The sequence below is a fragment of the Aplysia californica genome, unplaced genomic scaffold, assembly GCF_000002075.1.
Source record: "Aplysia californica isolate F4 #8 unplaced genomic scaffold, AplCal3.0 scaffold01095, whole genome shotgun sequence".
Taxonomy (NCBI): domain Eukaryota; kingdom Metazoa; phylum Mollusca; class Gastropoda; order Aplysiida; family Aplysiidae; genus Aplysia; species Aplysia californica.
Window position 1 is genome coordinate 46130 of NW_004798365.1, and position 22771 is coordinate 68900.

The 22771-nt window shown below is 40.7% G+C and overlaps 1 protein-coding gene across 3 annotated transcripts in view; it reads left to right on the plus strand.

Moving 5' to 3' along the window:
• LOC101847782 (protein furry homolog) overlaps positions 1–22771 on the plus strand; it is a gene marked incomplete in the record, with an annotated part of 102518 nt that overhangs the window by 23423 nt on the left and 56324 nt on the right. For 2 of the 3 annotated variants that reach the window (XM_013089976.2, XM_013089977.2), the window contains 20 exon segments: positions 1318–1385; positions 1738–1877; positions 2866–3021; positions 3406–3495; positions 3859–4121; positions 4639–4812; positions 6118–6276; positions 6996–7145; positions 7659–7831; positions 8293–8401; positions 8985–9144; positions 11518–11529; positions 16273–16427; positions 17460–17573; positions 18221–18390; positions 19097–19347; positions 20188–20322; positions 20816–20890; positions 21313–21512; positions 21949–22031. In XM_013089976.2, coding sequence (XP_012945430.1) covers positions 1318–1385; positions 1738–1877; positions 2866–3021; positions 3406–3495; positions 3859–4121; positions 4639–4812; positions 6118–6276; positions 6996–7145; positions 7659–7831; positions 8293–8401; positions 8985–9144; positions 11518–11529; positions 16273–16427; positions 17460–17573; positions 18221–18390; positions 19097–19347; positions 20188–20322; positions 20816–20890; positions 21313–21512; positions 21949–22031 — 2837 coding nt within the window. 3 annotated transcript variants of the gene reach the window in all.

Below are 22771 nucleotides of genomic sequence, written 5' to 3' on the forward strand. Positions count from 1 at the left end.
TTGGGGGGCTCTCGTGGCCTAGAGGTTAAGGTGTTGGCCTCTCATTCAAAGGTCCCAGGTTCGATTCCGGGTAGCGACCAAAAAATTTTCTTCTCTAAAATTGTCTCCTTTCACATCCTTTCCTGATCCCTAACAATGTTCTGTTGTCTGCTTTCATTTCCACTTTCTGCCCCCACCCCCTCACCTCCTTTGCCCCCTCCTCTGGGCTCCTGACTCTTTCTGCAGCCTTTCTACTGCTACTCCTTGGTCTCTCCTTACTGCTGTCTTTCTGCCACACCCCTGATCTTCTGGAAGGAAAGATCTACACCTAGCCTTCTCGGACAAGGGCGAAAAATCTCGGAGGGCCCGTGTGCAAGTTGCGCACATTAAAGATCCCTTGGTGGTCTAAAATCGATAAGAGTAGGCTTTGGCCGCCACCCGGGCAAAATTCAAAATTTCCTACCAACGAAAAAGTATTAGGTGTGTCCCGCGCGCTCATATGACCTTATGCAGTTCCGAGCGCTGTAAAACCCTATACTAAACGAACAAACAAACAAACATGATATTGTTGCTGCTGTTATTGTGGTTGTTGGTGTTGTTATTGTTCTTAATGATACCATCATCTAAATCAAGATTTGACCCATATACTGTTTGGATCCCATCATCTGATAACATCCTGTGGCATCAACCTGGTAATGCAGTGGGTCCCCGGACACTCAGACATACCTGGAAATGACAGAGCAGACACACTTGCCAAACGGGGATCTAGACAGGAACAACCCAACACTCCAACTTCATACAACACTGCAAAACAAATCATCAAAAGCAACAACAAACAAGATTGGATGAACAGATGGGCCCTGGGAAAGACAGGCAGAGCAGTTTTCAAACATATGACCACAACAAAAAGGAATGACAATATCAACCGCCTTCAGAGAAAGAAACAGACCACGATCTTCCGCCTACGAACAGAACATATACAGCTCAACTTCCACCTGAACAGAATGAACCCGGAACTTCCCCCAATGTGTCCCTTGTGTGACTATGCATATGAGACTGTGGAGCATCACCTGTTCCACTGCACAGCCCTAAATGACATCAGAGCTACCCTTCTCCCTCCGAGACCTAACATTGATAACACACTCTATGGAACATTACAGCAACTGCAGCAAACCTGCACTTATCACTACATGGCATTGGACAGAAGGGCGAGAGCCCAGCTGTTGCTGGATCGATAACAACAACAACAATGATTGTTGATTTTGTTGTTATTGTTGTTGCAGTTGTTGTTTTTGTGGTTGTTGTTGTGTTTAATTACTTCCTGGTTTTCTCTCACAGGCTGGCTGTTCAAGCTCTGCAGAATCTCATGTCGGAGTCTGTCGCATGGCGGGACCATGTTGTTCACGGTAGATATCAATATTTTTTGTTTATGTTTTTGTTTGCTTCCTTAATTGACCCACAGGCTTTTGAATAATCTAGCAATTATATACTGCACCGTATGGTACCTATACTGACTCTTTGAGGTGTTACTTAAGGTGAAAATGTTTAGAAGATATCAATGATAGGTCCTTCATCTTTACTTTATCTCTGTTATTTCTGTCAGTCTTGCTTTTTCCTTGCTTTTAGTGACCGTTATTGTCTCAATGTTCTTTTCTATACTCCGATGAAACAAATTGTGTAGTCTTTCTTTCTATTTAAAGCTCCCAAATGAAATTAATCACATATCCTCTTCCCTTCCCACCCCAAACTTCTTCTCAGGTTTTGTCCAGTTTATCCAGAAGGACATCAGCGACACCAAGCCAGCCCTACTGGACAACACACTGCGCCTGCTGTCCCAGCTCCTGGTTCAGTGGAAGTCAACGCTCACCCCGGCCAACAATAGTCAGCCCACTCCCAAGGTGAGCAGCACAGCACTGTTACCGTGGAGCGGGAGACTGCCTTTTATACTTGTACCATATTGCAGACCTGCCAAGTACTCCGATTTTATAAGTCGAAGCTCTGATTATTTTTTTCAAAGTCAAAGAGCCCTAATCGGATTTTCATGAAATCCAATTTCTTTTCTTGAATTTCGTTTTCGTTGGTTGTACGCTACTTATGGTCAATTTTGTGAAAATGTACAGATTTATTTGCAACATTTGTGCGACTTATCATAAATGATGAGAAATACTATGGTTTGTTCCGTTATCTTAATCTAACAGGGTTTTGGAAACTCTGATTTCCTTCAGTTAACTCCTATTTTTGGAGAGGATTTTGAGGAACATTTTTTATCATAAAGTGGTTGGCTGGTCTGATAGTGCCTCTCTGTTGAAACTGATGCTGTTACATCTCACAGTTATTTACAGTTATGTTGTATTATGTGTCCTTCCTCATTTGTTATGAGATATAAGACTCATAGATTCTTTTTGTTGTGCTTATTGTTAGCCCTTATACAGTGACCTTTTCTCCTCCCCCTTTTCAACATTTAGAATTGACTTACGACAAAAGCACATGCACAAGAGTGGGTGGTTGACGGGTGCTCTTGTGTGGTTTGCTCCTTCTTTCCTTTAAAAAAATCTATCATTTCTATCTGCCCTCCTTCTTTTTTGTTTGTTACTCTCTTGTAACATCTCTAATCTTCGGCACTTATATGACCTTATTGTGTTGCAAGTGCCGTAAAACTCTTACTAATACTAAGGAGCACATGCAATTATTACTGTAGATTAAGCTACCACAAGAAGAACAATTTTCAAAATATTGGGCTTTGTACATCTCAGCAACTCTGGCTGACGCTATGCTAAGACCCCCTGGACTTTTGGATGCTTTTTTTTGGTGTATGGCTGATAGTCACTTCTTTTATCCTGCTTATCACTATCATTAACTCCTATGCATTTTACCTCCCCCCCCCAGGACTCTGCAATGTCCGTGGCTCATGTGGAGGTACTCCATGAAGTGGAGGGTCTGTGCCTGGTCATGATGTGCAGTTGCCGTGTGGTCACCCGAAAACTGGCTGTCCACTTGCTGAAGGAGGTCCGAAACATCTTCAACATGTACTCTGAACACCAGGTACGAACAGCATGATGTTGTTGTTGTTGTTGGCTTGGTTTTGATGAGATTCCTGTTTACTAGACGATGTCAGTGTGGTCATAAAGAGAGTGTGTTTGTGTGTGTGGTGTGTGTGTGCGTGTGTGTGGTGTATGTGTGTGTACTTATTTGTGAGTGTGTGTGCTCTGTTCCGGTATTGTCATATGTATGTATGTATGTATATATATATATATATATATATATACATATTTGTGTGTGTGTGTGTGTGTGTGTGTGTGTGTACATGCGTGCGTGTGTGTGTGTGTTCCACTATTATCACTCACTGTATGTGTACTTGTGTCTGTGTGTGTGTAGGAGTGAGTGTCTTCCTTGAGTAAGTATTTGTGTGTATGTGTCATGTTGCAGGTGTGTAGTGCTAGTCTGCTGGAGGTCATCGACAAAGCCTGTCCTGCTGTGATGGAGAAGCTCATGCCCCTCTTGCCCTCCTCCGAGAAGGTAAATATGACTTCTGTTATGTCTGTCTGTCTGTCTGTCTGTCTGTCTGTCTGTCTGTCTGTCTGTCTGTCTGTCCGTCCGTCCGTCTGTCTGTCTATCCGTCTGTCCGTCCGTTTGTCTGTGTGATCAATATTTTACGCAGGCTCTCTGGCGTAGTTTGCTCCTTCTTTCCTATGAAACTTCTATTTTTATTACCGTCTTCTCTTTGTATATAACTCTCTAAAAATACAACTAATCTTCGGCACTTATATGACCTAATTGTGTTGTAAGTGAAGTAAACCTCTTACAAAAACTGAACAAAACTATTCAACCTAATTTGTTCATGTTTTTCTCGTAAACTCACATCAACTATCCCTTCCTCAGCCCATCCTGTTGACCCTCCCGTCCATGGACCTGGCCTGGGTGACTGACCGTGCAGTGACTTTGTGGCTGCCCGCTGGAGGTGGCAGCATGCAGGACGGACACCAGATCAACTACAGTTTCCACCGGGTGGACATGTGGATACGGTGTATAGCTGAGTTCGCATCCACTGAGCATGCTCAAACACTGTGTCCACGAGCAGTTGCACATGCTTGGCCTATTGTGTACACACGGCTTAACGCATTGTTTCCTCTTGTGGATCCCAGGTATGCTAGATTATATCTTTATTTCCTAAAAAGGAATAAATCACATATTATTTTTTTGTTGTCACTATGTGAAATAAAGACAAAAATTGGATATTTTACGTCTGAAATATTTCAGTTCGCTTTCCCTTCTCTTGATTGAAACTTACTTCCCAAATTAATAAACACATTGTTATTGAGCTAAAAGAAATGCTGGCAAGCGTAGTGGTTGTATGCTTAGAGGGCACCAGTAGTAATCGTGCGTCTTTTCTTTTGCCTTCTTTTGGTTCTGTCTGTCTATCATGCTCTTTCCTTGCACTGAATAATTGTTATTGAGTTGATGTGTTTCTGTTTACTCAAACTAAACTAAAGCTGTTGCAAGTTAATTTTTGCAGTATAGAATAATACTATACCGAGGCACAAATTTTGAAAGTGGAAAGCATGACTTCAGGTTCAGGCTGAGTTAACAAAAGTGTTATAAGTTTCATCAGTCATCTGCTTGTATTCATCCCTCTCCCCCCTCACCCCTGCCTCTCTCTAGTGCTCAGACAGAGCAGACGCGAGCTTCGTCCATCCTGCGGTCAGCTGGCAGCAAGAAGGGCACGTCGGAGAAGGACGTACACATGCAGCTGTGGCAGAACTACGTGATCATGGCCTGCACTGTGGCCATGCACAGTAACTGTCTCCTGCACCGCTGCTCCTCCCCAGAGCTTGGGTATGTGGATAACCACTATGCTGCAGTTTTTGATTCCTCATTCTCCTTGTTTCACACTCCCATTCACACAGTTTAGAGCCGTTAAGAGGGATTCCTGAGGTGCAGGTTTTCTGCATAAATCTGAAAATCTGGATTTTTGGACATTGTGTTTTGTCCAACTTCAAGCTGATTGTTGTGCAGTTCTCTTGTTTGTTGTAAAATATATATTCCTGCTTATACATTTATTTATATGTGTCATGATGCGGTGGAATCAGGCACTCGTCAATTTTGGGATATACGGAGTTATTGGTATCATCTTAAAGGTTGTTCATTTGCCTTGCATATGATGAAAAAAATATCCATTTGTCTGAAATAGAAGTTGAGATATTTGCGAATGAAGGATGTGGGGTCGCCTGGTTTCAGAAGCTAAATTGGCAAGAAAATGGCTGCCAGACTTTGGTGACTTCCATAGCTCAAGAGTCCTTGGATACTGCAAATTTGCAATTTTTTGTGCCTTTGATAAACGTAAAAAAAAAAAAATCCACACTCAACAATGTTTTGGAATGCACATACAAGATGTTGACCCCCCAAAAAAAATTCCCCCCCAAAAATCAAAACTGGTGGAAAAATGCTGATTTCTTCGATTTCATTATTTTGACAAGGGCTTGCTTTCACCACGATGCCTCACATATTTTAATACCGTTGTGCATGTCATATTGCTCTTTATATAAAAATATTGTAATACAAGATACATTAATTAATATGATTCTTAAGTTTTGAGTCCCTGTGTGCATGTTTCTATGGGGTCAAAAAAGCTCAGAATTTTTTTTCCTAGTCCGTTGGCGCTTCTGGGATTGATTGTTCTTTTCATAGTGTGAAGCGTTACCCATCCCTGGTTGTACTATCTTTGTATGATGGTGGTATGACTGCAGTCACCATTCTTTTGAGCTTCAGCATCTGTGGCTAGCTCTGTCTTTTTATTGTGCTGAATTGATTAAAATAACCATATATCTCTGTAAAAGGGACTTAATTATATTTGGGGCATGTTAAGTGTATCTAAAACAGTGTTCATATTTTCCTACTGTCGACAAAAATTATGATGGGGATGATGTGGTGATAACAATCTTGATGATGATAATACTGATGCTTTTTTTTTTTCATGTTTAGGCACCTTTTGAATTTATGTAAATCTGTTGTAAACCAATATATATTTCCTTGTACTTGTACAGTATCTGCTTTCCTCGCTGGAAGATAGAACATGAAAATTAGATTAAACTTGAACAATAATACTGATGCTAGTGATGATGATGATAATGATTTTCACAGGGCGGCATCCTCCCCTGAGTCGGACAAAGCGCTAACCGTCCAGGCGTGCACGGCCACCAACCTGTTTCAGCGTCTGGTCCCACTCATGAGGTGTGACAGTTCTGACATGAGGGACACCATTGTCAATGGGCTTGGATACTGCAACCCTGGCGTTTTCAAGTAGGTTATTGTGGTGTGTGCATGCGCGTGTGTGTGTTTGTATGCGTGTGCGCGTGCATGCGTGTGTGTGTGTGTATTTGTATGCGCGCGCGCGCGTGTGTGTGTGTGTGCATGCATGTGTGTGTGTGTGTGTGTGTGTGTGTGTCTGTAACCCGTGGAAGAATGACTGCCAACACTTAGGCAGTTTTAATTATAGTTTCATCAGTTGTGTTTCCAGATGCAGTTAGTTTGTCTTGGAAGTTGCTGTCTGTAATAACTGCTAAAATTTTAGGAATTTTAACAGATATATCAGTAATGTTCTGTTTCTAGTTGTGGTGGAAGTGTAAAATATGAAAGAAATGACAATGATGGATTTAAAAAAGGGGCCTTAGAACCATACCATATGACAGCATACCGCACTACACCATGACAAGTATGTTTACTGTTTGTGTGTTGGCAAGAAAAATATGTCGCGGCCGTAAACTGATAAAACGCTTTTTAACATTTTTGGCACCAATTTTTTTAATTTGCAAAATCTGATCAGTTACCCTACTTGTGTCCAAAAAAAAAATCACAGAGAAATTGTTACTAGTTATTTAAATTCAAATTTTGAAGGAACGCTTTTTAAAAATGGTTACGATGACAAAAAGCCTCTTTATCTCGAAACTGCTGAGAATTAATAAAAAGGTGTTTTATCTGCTTACGGCAAATCACTGAGTGTGTTGCTCTGATGTCTGCAGAGAGTTGGCGGAAGAACTGCTTCCGTTCCTGAAGGAAGCCATCGACAAGAAACAGGACAACCTGAGACGTAGGAGGAAGAGGGACATCCTGAGGGTGCAGCTGGCTCACATCTTTGAGCTGATGGCAGAGAACAAGGCTTTTGCTCAGAGGTGTGTTAGAGGAGGGAGTGAGAAGGAGAGGGCGAGGGAAGGAGGGAAGGAGAGAGAGTGGGAGATGGAGGGAGGGAGAAAGAGGAAGATGGAGAGGGAGAGAGAGAGAGATGGAGGGAAGGAGAGAGAGGGAGATGGAGGAGGGAGAGAGAGAGAGAGAGAGAGGGGTTTAGCTCTTATCTTTGAGCTGTTGGCTAAGAGCTTAGTTTTTATTCAGAGGTGTGTTTGAAGGGAGGGAAGAGGGAGTGTATTTTCTGCTTTATTCAGTATTTTTTTGTGGCTTGGTATTTTTGTCTTTACTTAAATTTGAGAGATCCTGACTGAAGAAAGTTAGCACTGTGACATATGTAGCTGAAGTAAGGAGGATGCCAGAATGAATGTTGCTGAACTACTTTCTCAAAATCCTTCAAGAAGCTCTTTAGTTGAAGACTTTTCAACACAGTTTTCTAAGCTCTTTTGTCATAACCAAAAGGTGTGAGATTCCCCAACAGTCAATAAATTTCCTGTCCCCAGTGAGTCTGGTGTGATCGACATGGAGACGGGCTCCCTGAGCTCCATGTTTGTGGACTATATTGACGGGGCTCGCCAGTACCTGGAAGGGGAGAACGACCGTGACCTCCCCATCCTGCAGGAGATCCGACTCCACTTCAGCGGCTTTGTGCAGCACCTCATCTGTAACACGCCCAGTGAGTACGCCAGATATGCTTGAAGAGGACGAACTGGAAATTATTGAGCGATTGCTTTTTTTTTTTAGCTTGTAGGCTACTACTTTCATTTTACTCTTTACAACTGTTGAACTGAAAAACGGACTGAGTCCTATGTTAAAGATCCTTTTCAAGTGACGGGACTATACGATCAAGTACAGTGTGTTTTGAACTTTTTAAGATTTGATTTTCCCTACATTTCAAAATGTGACTTTAATCATTTTCCCCCAGTCTTGCGTGTTGTGCCTGTTATCAAAATGTTGACTGCTGAAGATGTGAATCGGAAGTTGTTTTTTATGTTTGCTTTCAATTATGTATGTATACCACCGTAAAAAAAAAAATTCCCCAATTTGATCAGTAAAAGTGGGATTAAATTTTTTGTTATTACTGTAATTAGAAGGTGTTGACTGTTGTGTATTTTTTTATTTGTGTGTTTTTTCCAGTGGAATACAGGAAGAAGCTACTGTCAAGGGACTTACGTTACAGTCTCTTCCATCTGTTTGCAAACTGGAGCGGTCATTTTAACCTCACCTTTGGCTCAGGAGATAAACGGTAAGTCAGAGTGACCATTTTCCCCATTGATCAGCGATGACTCTTTTCCTGATACAAAACTAGTCATTGCTGAAAAAAAAAGACATTTTTCATTTTTTATGTTAGGGTATTCATGCCTTTCATGTCGTATTAGTAAAAGAACAGGGAACCCATGATGACATAAAATATCAAGCAATGTTGGTTTAACACTTTTTATTTTGTCCTGGCTGTTGTTACTTGTTGTTTGATTGAAGAGTTATGGAGCTAGTGTTGTATAGCAGCACTGGGGTGTGTTCTTGTTATATGGGACATTTTTGAGTTTTGTCTTTTTGATATGCGTACTGTTTCCAAAAGGGGCAATGAATACATGACACCTATACCTTAGTCTCCTGTTCTTTTCTTTTTTTCCAACCCGTATGTCTATGAGTGGTTGGAGAGTACGTTGGTTGGGTGTATGTCTTGACTTTTTTCTGCTGTTTGTCCGGCCATTTTGCTTTTCCCTAGCACTAAATGACTGTTTTCATGTCTAGGTACTTCCTTTTACTAAACAAAAAAAGCAAAACTAAAAAAAATAAACCTGTGTTCACCTCCCTCCCCTCCCCAGCCACAACAAAGAGGAGCCCTGGAGTGAGCAGGAGTTGTCAGCTGCCCGGGCCATGTCGGCCGTGCTGTGCTGTGGGAAAGTGTTTGACGCTAACGGCCTCAACGATGATGGATATATCTACCACTGGCTGGACACTCTGCTCAGTTCTCATGATGACAAGGTGAGGGTATGGGAGGGGGAGAAGGCTGGGAAGGCAGCATGATGTCGAGCAGAGGGAGGGGAAAAGTGATTGAGTTGGAGGTGGGGAAGGTTTGAATTTGAAAATGCACTTCATGTAGTTGAGGGGGGGGGGGGGGGGTAGGTTGGAGAAGAAGAAGAAGAATTTGAGGAAAGTACATTCTTATGAGTCTTATGAGGGGAGGTAGGTGTGTGAATATGAATAGTGGTCAACTCGACCAAATGAGCTCAGTTCGAGGTCCATTTCATCTCATCTTTGTGTCGGAGAGGAATACGCCTTCTTGATGATGATGATGATGATGCTTGTTGTATACTTGCAGGGTGAGATTTGTATGTGCCCTTGTGTTGTCTGCTCCTATTTCTTCTTTTCAGAGTTATAGTTATTTTTGTCCGTCCCTTTGGAAATGTAGTGGGTTTTTTGTTGTTGCTGACTCTGTATTCTACCACTCAAGAACAAGAACAACAGTGAAAAGACATCCTATTGTGGTACTGGTGACGATGGGAGAGGAAGACCATGTTTACGGCCACATTCACTGTAGTGGTTCCATTCTCCCTGGTGAATGATGTTATGCTGGGAGTGGGTGGGTGGGGGGGGGGGGGGAGGAGGGGGGATTTTCAGGTGCTGAATTGTGGATCTCTTTTTTTGCATCGCAGGGAAACCGGCATCTGTGACCCAATGGTCAGGCTCTTACCCATTGTACGCTGATGATGTGAGCGCCATTCCCAAAGTGGGAAGTTATTTTATTGAGTATCTCTGTTTACTGTGATGCTGTATCCCTGTCTGCTCAGGTTAGCCCTTGCAGGCATGGTCAAAACAGTCTGTATCCTAAATTATCTAAATTATGTTGACGGGGGTTAAAATACATCAATAATTGTCAATCTCGGAAATGTCCGGATGGTAGTACGAGGACTGGTGCTGATAGGTCCAAGTATGTATGTGTCACATTACCCTATATTGACATACTTTTTGCTGGTGCTAAACAGCCACAATGATGCTTATGTGCTTCGTTTTTGTGTGAACAGGCAAACAAGACAGCAATTTACTGCTTGACAAATTCTTTTTTTCAGATTTTTATCACCATACTTGAACTTGATATTTTTTTCAGATTTCAAGTTGCATGCAAATTATTTTCTCACTTTTTTGGTGGAGCCCTCGAGGACTTTTTTTTGGTGTTATTCAAAAATACATATTCGGTCAATAAAAATAAAATCCAAAGAATCAATACTGATTTTAAAAGAAAGAAATATTCAGAGTCATTCTTGATTTTCAAAAAGTATTTCGAAAGAGTGACAGGTGTATTTTTCTTCCTAGCTCCATATGGTCATTCGAAAGACTTATCATGATGATGTTTTTTTGTCTTTTTGTTTTTGCTGAAGCATTGCCCGCGTTTCCCAGCCCCGTGCGTTCATTGTGAGAGCCACACCGTGAGTGATCTCTCCTGTCAGAAAAAAATATACTGCTCTGAGAGTGCTGTCACTTTTACAGATGTAGTGTCTCATCATTTCTCTGTTCATATCATCTCTTTTCTCGATTTGCACTGCTGCGGATCTTGTCATGTACAAGCTGTCGTTCAATTTCTTTTCCCTACTCATCAATCTATCTGTCATAGCCCCTTCAGTGTCTCTGTCACTTTTGCAGCATATTATTGTCTAAAAACAACCAGTGTATCTTGTCTCCTATTTGTCTTTTCTTAATTTCTACTCCCGTCTGTCCCTCTACTCCGATGTTTTCTTACTCCTTAATTCCCCTCCATTTCTGCATATTTCCATTCCTGTCTGTCCCTCTACTCCTGCAATTTCTTACTCTTGAATATCCTTTTTCTGTGTATTTCTACTTCTTTCTTGTCCTTTTTTCTGTGTATTTCTAGTCCTGTTTTGTCCATACTCCTGTGTGTTTGTTCTCCTGTCCATACTTTCATTTTTATTTGTCTGTAATCCTGCGAATTTTTACTATTGTGTGTGTCTTCCTTTTCATACATCTACTGTTGTGTGTATTTCTACTCCTCTCTCAGGTACATCTATTCCTTTGTGTCAGGAGTGATGCATATCCTTTCTTCATGTCTGTTCTTTGTTTTTTTCCTTGTGTATATCTACCACTGTATATCCTATTCCTCTATTTCTGTGTATTCCTGCTTCTGTGTATCACTATTCAAGTGTCTTTCTAACTCTGGGTATCCCCTTTTCTTTTGTGCTGTTACTGTTGTGCATTTCTTCTCGTGTCTGTGTTGGTGTCCTTACCGTGGTGTATTTTTTTTCCTCCTGTGTATCCGTTGTCCTTCTCGTTTGTATTGCTGTGTCACCCTCACTGATATATTTGCCGAATCGTTTCTTGTTGTTTCTTCTCGACGCTGCCCAGATGAGACCGAAGGTAAGGCAGCATGTGCCACTCCCCCCCCCCCTGCCCTCCTCTCTCACTGCTCACTTGCTGGTTGTTTCAAGCCTTCTCTTTTTGGGTTTTGTTTTGTTTTTCTTTCTCCCCCGACCTCTGGAATGTCCAGTTGGATAGTTATGGTTGAGCGACCATGGTGGGGTGGCTCGTTCTTTGTGTTTTGTGCAACTTTTGGATTCTCTTGTTAGTTTGGTGTCCTCCCCCTTCCTCTGTCCCCTGGTCAGTGACGCAGAGGGTCATTTGTGACATACGCAGAGCATCAACTTTGATGTACACTAAACAGTGTCATCTGTGATGAATGCAGAACAATGTCATTCAAGGTGCCCACAGAGAGTAATTTGTGACATATGCAAATCGTCAGTTGTGATGTACACAGAATGTCCATTTGTGACATATGCAAGAGCCACCTGTGACGTGCACAGAGCGCCATTCACGACACATGCAGCTTGTCATTTGTGACGTACATTGAGTGTCTGTTGTTATGTACGCTCTCATGGCATTTGTGCCATTCTCATGTTGTTTGTATTTTTGTTTCCAGAGTTTTTTGTTACAAATGTCATGGAGTTGCTACTCTTATGTTTTTGGCTGGTTTCTGTTTACGCATTGAGAGTTTACCAGTTTAAGGTACAGCCTTCTGTATATTTTGTGTCTGCTGTTCAAATTATGAGACACATTGAACCAACTTCCTAGTAGGTGTATGTGCTATGCAAATGCAGTCTGTCATTATTCTTCTTCTTATTAATATATAAGCGCGGAAGCGCTGTGTTTGACTTGTATCGTGCTTTGCTAAAACCCTCTCTGTGACTTGACCGCTAAGTTTTTGTGACTGAGCATTCCTCCTTCTCCTCCTCCTCAAGCTGCCTATGACTGCTAGCTTCAGACATAATTTGGTCAGCATGAATACTCTTGACCACACCAAGACTTGAGCACTTTGCATTCAGCTGCGGTTATCCCTTTCTTGCCTCTCTCTCAAGATCGATGAGTGTCCGTGACTACCCCTCATGGTCATTACCATAATGCAGTGTGGTGGGGATGGAGTATACACATTTTCACTCTCTTGCCTCTTCGCCACGTTCTGACGTACACACGAGCCATTGTATTGTACAGCAGTGTATATATGTACACATGTATTACCGCCTAAAAAGGCTGCCATTGTAAGGACAGCAATGTTAGCCAAGCCAGAGAGTTGTATCTGCAGAGTTTCCAGGCTGCAATGTTTCAATATCTGTTTTTGCTCCAAGTACAAATATGGATGTTATGTTTGCACTCTTTCTTACAGATGCAGTTCTATTTGTTTAAATGTTCGTGTTGAAACTGTTGTCTTTCATAGAGTTCTTGTAGCTACTGTATTGTTAGAGTATTCTCGTTTGAGCGTTAGATATTCTAGAGTATTCGCATTGGAATTGTTCCATTTCTTTTTGTATTCTTTTAGAATTCTTTTAGGAACTGTTTTGTGTTTTCTAGTTTTATTGCAGAAATTGTTCTACTCCTTAGGATATTTTTGAAGGAATTGTTCGTATTTAAGAGTGTTCTAGTAGAGATTGTTCTATATCTTGTCATAGTTGATCAATATTTGTTTTGGGGCATTTTTATTGGAACTGTTACATTTATAGTATATTATTATGGGAACTGTTCAATTTCTCAGAGTTTATCCTTGTTTGAATTGTGTTATTTCTTTGAGGATTGTTGTAGACATTGTTTTGTATTTTAAAGTATTTTTGTAGAAACTTTTCTATTTCTTTCAGTATTTTTGTAGAAACTGTTCTATATCTTACAGTATTCTCATCGAAATTGTCTATTTTCTAGTATTTTTAAAGGGATTGTTCTGTTTACAGTAGTTCCTTGTCTTTTTCTCAGACATGACTGAGTTTTCTAGTGGGAGCTGTTCTATTTTTAGGGTACTCTTTTAGGGACTGCTCCATTTCTTAGTGTATTTTAGTTGGAACTGTCCTTTTTAATCAGAGTATTCATGTGGGAATTTCTATTTCTTAATGTTTTCTTACAAGGCCATCTATTCATTACATTAATCTTGTAGAAACTTTCTATATATTTTAGAATATCCCTGTAGAAACTTCTTTGTCTTTGAGCATCCGTGTATGCACTGTTCTGTTTCCTAGAGTATATTGTATTGCTGTTCAAACATTCCATTTCTTTTTAGAGTGTTCATATAGGAGCTGTCCTGTCTTTAGAACCGTTCTTGTAGGGACAATCAAAGGACTATTGTGATAAAAAGCTAAAGAGAAATAGAACAATACTTACATCATCCACCTAACTGATATCATAGACATCTTGTCATTCAGGCAAAGTTTGAAAAAAAAACCTGCTAATGTTATGTGTAGTGAGGTGAAAACTTCTCTTCCCTGCTTTTGACTTTTGGTAATTTGTAGAAGTTTACTCTTTGTGAATTTGTTGACTTTTTTCTTTTTTTTTGCTATAATGACTAGTTTTGTGATCAGTGCTATATGTATGCTGTTTCTTTTTTTCCTAAAGCATGTGTTGATGTTTGGTTAACTTCTCTTTGATTAGGCCGTCCCCCTTCCAATCCCATCTCAATCTTTTGTCTACTAATGTGAGGCCAGAATTTTCCCTAAACAAATCCTGCAAAATCTTGGCTAATAGCGGAATAGAGTAGTCAGTGCCTTCTCTGTCATTTGACTGCCAGTTCTTGTGTTCACTCAGTGTGTGTTGGTGCATTCAAGAGTTCCGTAGTTCTTGTCGAGTTTTTATCCTTTTTCATTTGTGAATATGTTTGTGTGTGTATGTGTGTGTGTGTGTGTCTGTCTGTGTGTGTGTGAGTGTGTGTATGTGTGTGTGTGTGTGAGTGTGTGTATGTGTGTGTGAGAGAGAGAGAGAAGGAGAGAGAGAGAGAGAGAGAGAGAGAGAGAGAGAGAGAGAGAGAGAGAGAGCGAGAGAGAGAGAGAGAGATTAACCTTTTCACTGTATGGTAGTAGAATAGAGCTGGCCTGACAGTGAAGGGGTTAAGAATTCTCCCTAGGCTGCAGGACTAAATAGTAGTTGTTTGATGATTGGAAAAGTCAGTCCCTACTTTATTTCTAGAAGATGCGATTATCTTTCCGTCCAGTTATGAAATCAGCTGGGTCACTACTAGTTCTGTCTCTTCTTTGATACCTTGAAATAGTTTGCAACAGATGAAGAACTCTGTCTTAAACTTAAAACAAAAAGCAGCGTTATAGTTCCGTTTGATCGTTTTTGGTGTTTTTATCTTAGTTGTTCCCTCTCACCCTTTACTTGTTACAAAAGTGTTCTTAAAACTTCTCTTATAATTCATTTTTTGTTGTGTTTATATTATGAGTACTCAGTGTTCAGTCTGTGGGTTTTTTTCTTTCTCAAATACTTTGCATATGCTTTGAACGAAATTACTAGATATTTTCTTCGAAAAAATAGTTTTTTGCTTAAACTTTGCTCATCCTTAATTAAGTCATAGTTGAAGTGTTTCTGGTGTTTACTTACATTCCTTGATGGTTAATGGAAAGTAATTGACCTTGAGAAATGTAGCCCTTTTGTACCAGTTTTATGAGTTATCCATGTCACAACAGTTATAATGAGATAACTCAGTATTTGAGGAATGTAAATGTTTTGTGCAACTGTGATCATTTCCTAATCAGTGTGATAATATTGACATTAAAGATTAAAATGGTAAAAGCAATAGATATGGGAAAATGATTTTGCTTGTTCCTTAAATTGACTTAAAAAACAGTAAAATAATGAAAAAGTGACAATGGCTTTGTGTGTTCCTCAAATTAACTTTAACACAATAAAGATAATTTGATATGCAAATTGTGTAATTCCACAAACTGACTGCAGTGTGAACAGTTGACATGTTTTGATCATGCTGATATTTTATTCATGAAGGTAATATACTCAATACCTGTTAAGTAAAGAGAAACGTTTTAGTCCAATTTTTTGGTCGAAATATTTCATGTGGATTACATGATTGCTGGCTGGTGGTAAGTTATGACAATGTCTTATGTTTATCAAACTCCACTATATTGTCGCTGACTTAAATCAGTAAGAATTGTCTTGGGAAAGGGCTGTTTTGAGAAAGTTTTCGACTTCCTTCCTCGCCCTCCCCCGTGAATTCTGGGCATAACGTTTTGTTTTCCTCCCCTTTTTCTCAACAGTTGGAGAGTGTTGGTTTTTTTCTCATTGAGGGGACATCTGTGTGCTTTGTGTGGTGGTACATTTTGGCTTTACTTGAAACTTCTTGCCGACTTATTGTTTCATGGAAATAGCGCTAGTGTAACTCACAAACTTCAATAAAACTGTTATTTGAGTTGCATCTGTGGTATTTCTGGACTGTCATGTTTTTGCCCCTTCCTCTTAACACAATATTTTATGATGCGATTGCTGTTAGCTCATGATGTGTGTCTGTGTGCTTCTTTTTTTAATAAATAAACCTGCTATCAGGTTACAAAGTCTGCACTGCCCTTTTAGGACTTGTGTACTGTAAGCTAACAAAGTCAAAGTAAATGTTCTCAGTTTACGATGGGCTGTCAGTTTACCTGTGAGTGCTTACAAGGTAATGATGTTCTATCAGTTTATGTTGTACACATCCTTTCCGTTAATGCTGCAGCTGTCAGGTAATGATACCCACATTTAATAGATTGATGCTGTGCTGTCACTCGGTCAGATACATGTGTTGACCGTTTACTAACAATATACCCTCCGTTCACGTTGTTCGTGCTGTCATCTATCTGCTAGATCTACGAGCTGGCCAAGGAGACGGTCTTCCTACTGCTGGACTTCAACTCTGAGGCCCAGGCCCTGCTGGACTGGGTCATTGACCGCTGTTACACGGGTCAGAATGAGGTGGCTGACGGTTGCTTCAACGCTCTGGCTGCTGTGTTCCAGACCAGGTCAGTGCTGGGTGTTCACATTTTACAACACGAAAGGAGATAGAGAACAATGAAATGGGGATATGAGTGCAGTTTGACTGGGCTTTTGGCGATTGAGAAGAAGAAAAAAAAGCCAGTACACAGATTCCCCTTTATGAGATTTGTGTTACAATGACAGTCAGTATTAGAATATTGCAAACTGAGACGGTAGTATGGCTTTGCTGGTTGACCTGAACAGCTTATGGGTTTTGGCTAATTTTTTCTTGACAAAAAGATAATCTTTTCCCCAAATCTTTTTTTAGTAATTCATCAGAATCGAGTCTGCAATCTATGTAAAAGCACCAAACTGGGTTGATTTTTATAAAGTGTTGTCTCTGAACCCCCCCCCCCCCCGAAAAACAAAACAAAAACCCCTCTAATAACTCCAAACAGAACTATTCAAAAAAAAAAAAAAAAAAAAAAAAAAAAAAAAAATCCCCATCAAATATTTGTGTCTGAATTTTATAGGAAAGAACAGTGAAGTGTTTAACTGGGGATAATGTGTCTTACTCACCTATAAACCCTCATCGATACTGCACCGGTATCATTGGTGAAAAAGTTAAGCTCCTCCTTGTCAAACTTGAAGACATGAGTTCAATTCCCAGGCGGGGAGGTTGTATTTATGGGATGTTGTATCCATCTTAGCCTGGTTGACCCTGACAGGCATATGGTTGAAATAGCCTTTTTGATAAATGTGTTACAGGAGTTTAACATTTACAATGATTAACTCTGATCTTGGACTTTACTTGACATAATGCAGAAGGCTGAGCTCACTAGCCTCATGGCCACCAGAGCTGCAATGACAGCAGTGGCATAATGTTGTTGTTGTTGCTGTTGCTGTTGCTGTTGCTGTTGCTGTTGCTGTTATTGATCCTGAAATGGCACAATAACAACATCAACAATAAAAACAAAGACAGCAACAAAACTACAACTACAACAACAACTACAACAACAGCAACAACACCCTCTGTAACTACAGTCTATAGCACCCTGTGTGTTCTGTTGTCTCCGCAGAGAGTACCCGTGTGACCACGTGGCCATGCTCAACCTGTCTGTGCTCAATGTGGGCAGCCCGCGCATCTCCACCCACGAGACGGCGGTACAGCTGCTGCATCTGCTGGATCTTAGGTAAGTCTTGGGACCACGCTTCTCTGCGAGATTAACATAGATCGTCCCTTGTCCTTGCCACAAAGTAGGTGGTTGATGGGTACTCTGTTGTTGTTTGCTCCTTCTTCCCCAACAAACATCTATTGTCCTCATCTGGTTCTCTCCTCCTCCTTTTTTATGTTTGTTTCTCTCTTGGAACACCTGTAATCTTCGGTACTTGTATGATGTAATTGTGTTGCAAGTGCCATAAAACGCTTACCTAAACAAGCTGGGCACAAACTTTGTCTCTGGATATAATAATATGATACATAGTATTTGTATTGGACAAATATCTGGCTCGATCAGTAGAACTGATAGCATTTTGATACTATGTCAATTTCTTAGGAAGAATGTAGTGCAAGTAGCCATTTTACCGGCTCTAAAAAATTAACATATTTACCAGATTTTTTTCACTGGGTATGGGCGGGTATCCTTTCACACCTGAGTGATGTGTGGAAAATTCGAATTAAGTGCCTTTCACAAGGACACAATGGCAGGCTGAGATGAGTCTGGAACTGATGAACGCTCAACCTCACAAATACAAGTCAAGTAGACTACCCACACACTCTTCTAACTCTTAACATACCACTTGACAAATCACTCCTCAATAACATTCTACGACCATCCAGGTTTTTTCAAGAAGCTCCAGTGTTCCGTGAAACGCCTGGAGAGTGCGGAGGTCACCCGATGACCCCTCTCAACGACATTCTGCTCTCCGTGTCCTACTGCAACTCACAGATCTTTGTCTCAGATCAACTGGCCCGCATACACACGGACCTCACCATGCCAATGTTCTCTGGTACGTTGTCACGGAATAGCATCCGTTTCTGCTTAGTTCATGTTTTGTGTCTTGTGTTTCAATTCCTCTGATAGCTTCTGTTTATATACAATTTATATTCTATTGACTCTTGAGTCGTTACTTTACATTTTTTATTTACTTTGTATGAGCATCTTTTGGGTAGTGATTAAGCTCTTTGCTGGTGCATCCAAAAGGCACGAGTTTGATTTCTGCATTGAGAAGTTATTTTATTGAGTATATCTGTCTTTCTGCTGAGATACCATATCACAGTAGGCGTAGGTAAGATTTGACAAGCGGGGTTGAAGAAGCAGCCTCATAAATGCTCTAAACTGTATTGATGGGGGTGTAAAATATTAACTATCTTTTAAAACATCATGAGGATTAAAAAATAAGAAACCGTAAAGACAAACTAGAAAATTATATGACACTTAAACAACTGCTTTGGAATTACTCCCCGAGTGAGTGGTTGGAGATTGATCCTACTATTTTTCTTTTTGCCTTTTGTTATGCCTTGCGTTTTCTAGGTGCTAAATGATTCCAAGTATAATCCCTTAAGTGGAACCGAAATAAGCCAGAAAATGATGCAAATGTATTGTTTTATAGTAAGAGAGAGGTATACTGGGCTCTGGCATAATGCATGAAAAGTTCACCTGAAAAGAAATTCATATGCATTAATGTATTTATATATTTTTTTTTGTTCTGCTAGAGATCACTCAAAGGTTCCAGACAGCCCGACCTTCTGTTCGGCAGACGCTGCTGAAGTACCTGTTGCCATGGTTACACAACATGGAGCTGGTGGACCCCTCACTGCCCCAGAACTCCCCACTGGCGTCGTTCCTCACGCGACTAACGGACGCACAGACGGACGTGTTTGTGCCGCCACTCAAGGGAGAGGGCTGGGGCTCCACACAGGCCACAGAGATGGTGTTGAACAACTTGTTCTACATCACTGTCAATGTGAGTACAGACATGCAAAAATGACACATACACACACACACACACAAACACAGACGTATGCACAGACAGACAGAAACATGCACACACACGCACATACGCACACACAGGCATGCACACACGCACACGCATATGCACACGCACGCACGTACGCACGCACGAACGCACGCACGCACACACACACACACACACACACATTGTCTGCATATTGCACACACTCAAACACTAACAAACTGACAAGATATTTCGCTGTCTGCAGCTGAGTAGCCATTCCCACCTTGGTGTAGTGAAGAATATTTGTTTCAAATGTCTTTCCTAAAAGCCCATTGTGTCAAGTGCTTTTCCTAAAGTTCTCTCATTCTAGTTTGTGTGGGTTGCTGGAGGGTGTCAGTGGTAGTTCCTACTTCTTTTCTTTTCCTCAGTTGTATTTTTTTCTGTCTGTCCAACTTGTTTTTTCCATGCACTAAATGAGTGTTACCAAGTCTATGTTATTCTCTCGCTTTCAGTTTCTATGGTTCTTGCATTTTTTACTGCTCATATTTAGTGTCATTGTGTTGATGTGTCGCTCTTCACTCATGCTTAAATGCCCTCTTCCCTTTTTAGTTTCTTCATCTTTTCTTACCCTCTGTAATTTCTATCCATCTTACTTTTCCCCAGCTCTAAATAGCTGTTGTCCCCACATGCTCATACAACTTTATGCAGCTGCGAGCGGCATTAAACTTTTACCACACAAAAACGGCTGTTGTGTAGATGGGATTTGTTTATTTAATCCAAAATGTCTTTCCTCGTCAACCCCCCCCCCAACCCTCATCTCCCCCCTACCCCCTCATCCAAACCCTTTAGTTTGGCGATGAGCACCCGCTGGAAATCGAGGCTCTGTGGGCTGCGCTGGTCTCCTGCTGGCCTTTCAACCTGAAGGTCATCATCCGCTACCTGGTGATCATCACCAACATCGCAGCCGTCGACCTCTTGCCATATGTGAGTCCCATGTCAGCTGCAATGTTTATATGTTTATGTTCTTTCTCTTAATGACTGTTACTGTGTTAATGTGCTTTTCTTTTCTGGTATAAAAAAAATGAAAGTATGTGTTTTCATTTCTCTGTGTGAATCACATCAGTCGATATGGTGTATCTGAGTTTGATGATACCATTTTATTTTTATAATTAAAGTGTTGTGTGTGTGTGTGTGTGTGTATATGTGTGTGTGTGTGTGTGTGTGTGTGTGTGTGTGTGTGTGTGTGTGTGTGTTTGTATTTGTGTGTGTTTGTACATGTGTGTGTGGTGTGAGTCAGCATGTGGTTGTATTTGTTTGTATTTCTAAAATGGTGTACGAATCACAACGGTTGATTTGGTTTTGACGATATCAATACATTTTGTTTACATGTGTAAGGCCAATCCCCTTTGAAGATGAGGTCACAAAGGTGCTGAGAACCAAAAGGCTCACTTCCCTGTTTGTTTGTGTGTATCTACAGGCCAAACGTGTGGTCACCTACTTGGGCAGAGCTAAACCAGAGAAACTGGTGGATGAGCTCATGAATGAGCTGCAGGTAAGTTGAGCTTGAAGTTAACTGCATGTATATGTCGGGAAGAAATCCACTAGGACAGAGAAAGAAAGGAAGGGCAAAAAGTACTTGGGAGAGGGACTTATATTATACAAGGTAAGATGGTATACAGCTGGACAGAAGTAGGGATTATTGCTCTTGACAAAAGTGGATGGAGAGCTCTTGTTGGTGGCCCATATTCTGGAACAGGGTGAGAAAGGCTGATGATGGTGATGTTGTGGTGAGCCTACCTGAGACTGTCAAGTCTGAGCACTGATTTTAGGGGTGGTAGGAGGGGGATACGCGTAAGTTCAGTTTCTGGTACTATTCCTGTTTAATCTCTCTGCCTTGTTTTTCCCCCGTGGTTAGCGAGGGTTTTGGTGTGTCTATGAGCTTATCTTTTCTCAAACTCAAACTGGTTCCCACAGACGGTGGAGACTCTGAACGTGAACATTGAGCGCACCCAGACACCGCCGTTTTACAGACTGTGCAGCATCAAGAAGCCGACATCGGCGCCTAGTGCAGCAGACGATGAGAAGACGGTCAGTCCCGTGCCGGACTACCAGCTTGAGAAGGGAATTCTGCACACCAAGAGGCACAGTGCTAATGAGGAGGTGCAGCACGAGAGGTGGGTACAGGACGCTGATATGCTGGTCTCTCACTGGCCGGTACACAGGAAACTGTCCTATACCTGTAGATCACACACACAGTGGTCATATTGTCAAAATTAGTTTTTGAAATTTTAAAATAATTTAGAGAAAAATAGCACCCAAATCAGAACCATGATTTGGGCTCTCATTATTTTTCAGGGGAGCAAAAAACTTTCATTTTGTGAAACAATTGTACCTATGTTATGTATCTTTTCTTGAATTTTTCAACATCTATAATCTGAATTTTGACGAAATATTTCTTAATTTCAAAGGAATTCTCATCTCTTAAATTTCTTTACTCTTCATCAGGGCGGTTAAATTCCATTAATTGCACAAGTATTTTTTGGGGTGCTAAATCCGTACTATAGCAATTGACAAAAAATTGACCTCATGTCTTCCTTTTCGTCTCTGCAGCACCCCCAGGACAAACTCCACAGCATCCCTGAAGAGCATTACAAGCAACAGTACAGAATCAACTGCAGAACAGATGGTCTTAGGTATGTTCTTTGCTATAGAAAGATCTTTGGAGTGTAATTATTTTTGCAGTTTTGAGTCTGTGAATTTTGTGAATGTTTTATTTTCCAACAGGATGTAGACACAGGATATTGTTGTGGTGAAATTTTATTTTGTATTTTCATTTACAATCTCTCATTTATTTTGTGTGCTCATGTGTCTGTCTGAGGCTGTATGTGTAGGCCTATATGTGTGTGTGTGGGGCAATGACCACGAAAATCCTTTTTTTTTGCCAGAAAGTGTTTGCAAATAGGTGCATTTTGTAGCTTCATCTTCACAGAGCATGGAACTTTTTGAATTTTTGAAATCCATCAATAAACAAAAAAGTTACGGATTTTTTAATCAATTAATTTCTGGTACACTTTTATATAATGAAAAAACCCCCAAATATGGGACGTTCTTTGGTGAGTTTTGAGACAATATTCGTCATAACTCGTTCATTTCTCGGAGTATTTAAAAGAAACTTGGCAACCCAGTACATTTTGTAGTGCAGAATCTAGTCCTGCTTTCAGATTTTTCATAGCTATCCTATTTTTTTAGTTATGAAGACGTTTAAAGGTAAAAATGTGGCCGTTTTCGGTGCGTTTTGAGACAATATTTGTCACAGCTCGCCTATTTCTTGGAATTTAATATGTAAATGAAACTTGGCAGTCTAGTACATTTTTTGTCATAATATCTGTCATACATTTTGAGTTGCAAAGACATTAACAGGTAAAAAAGTGGC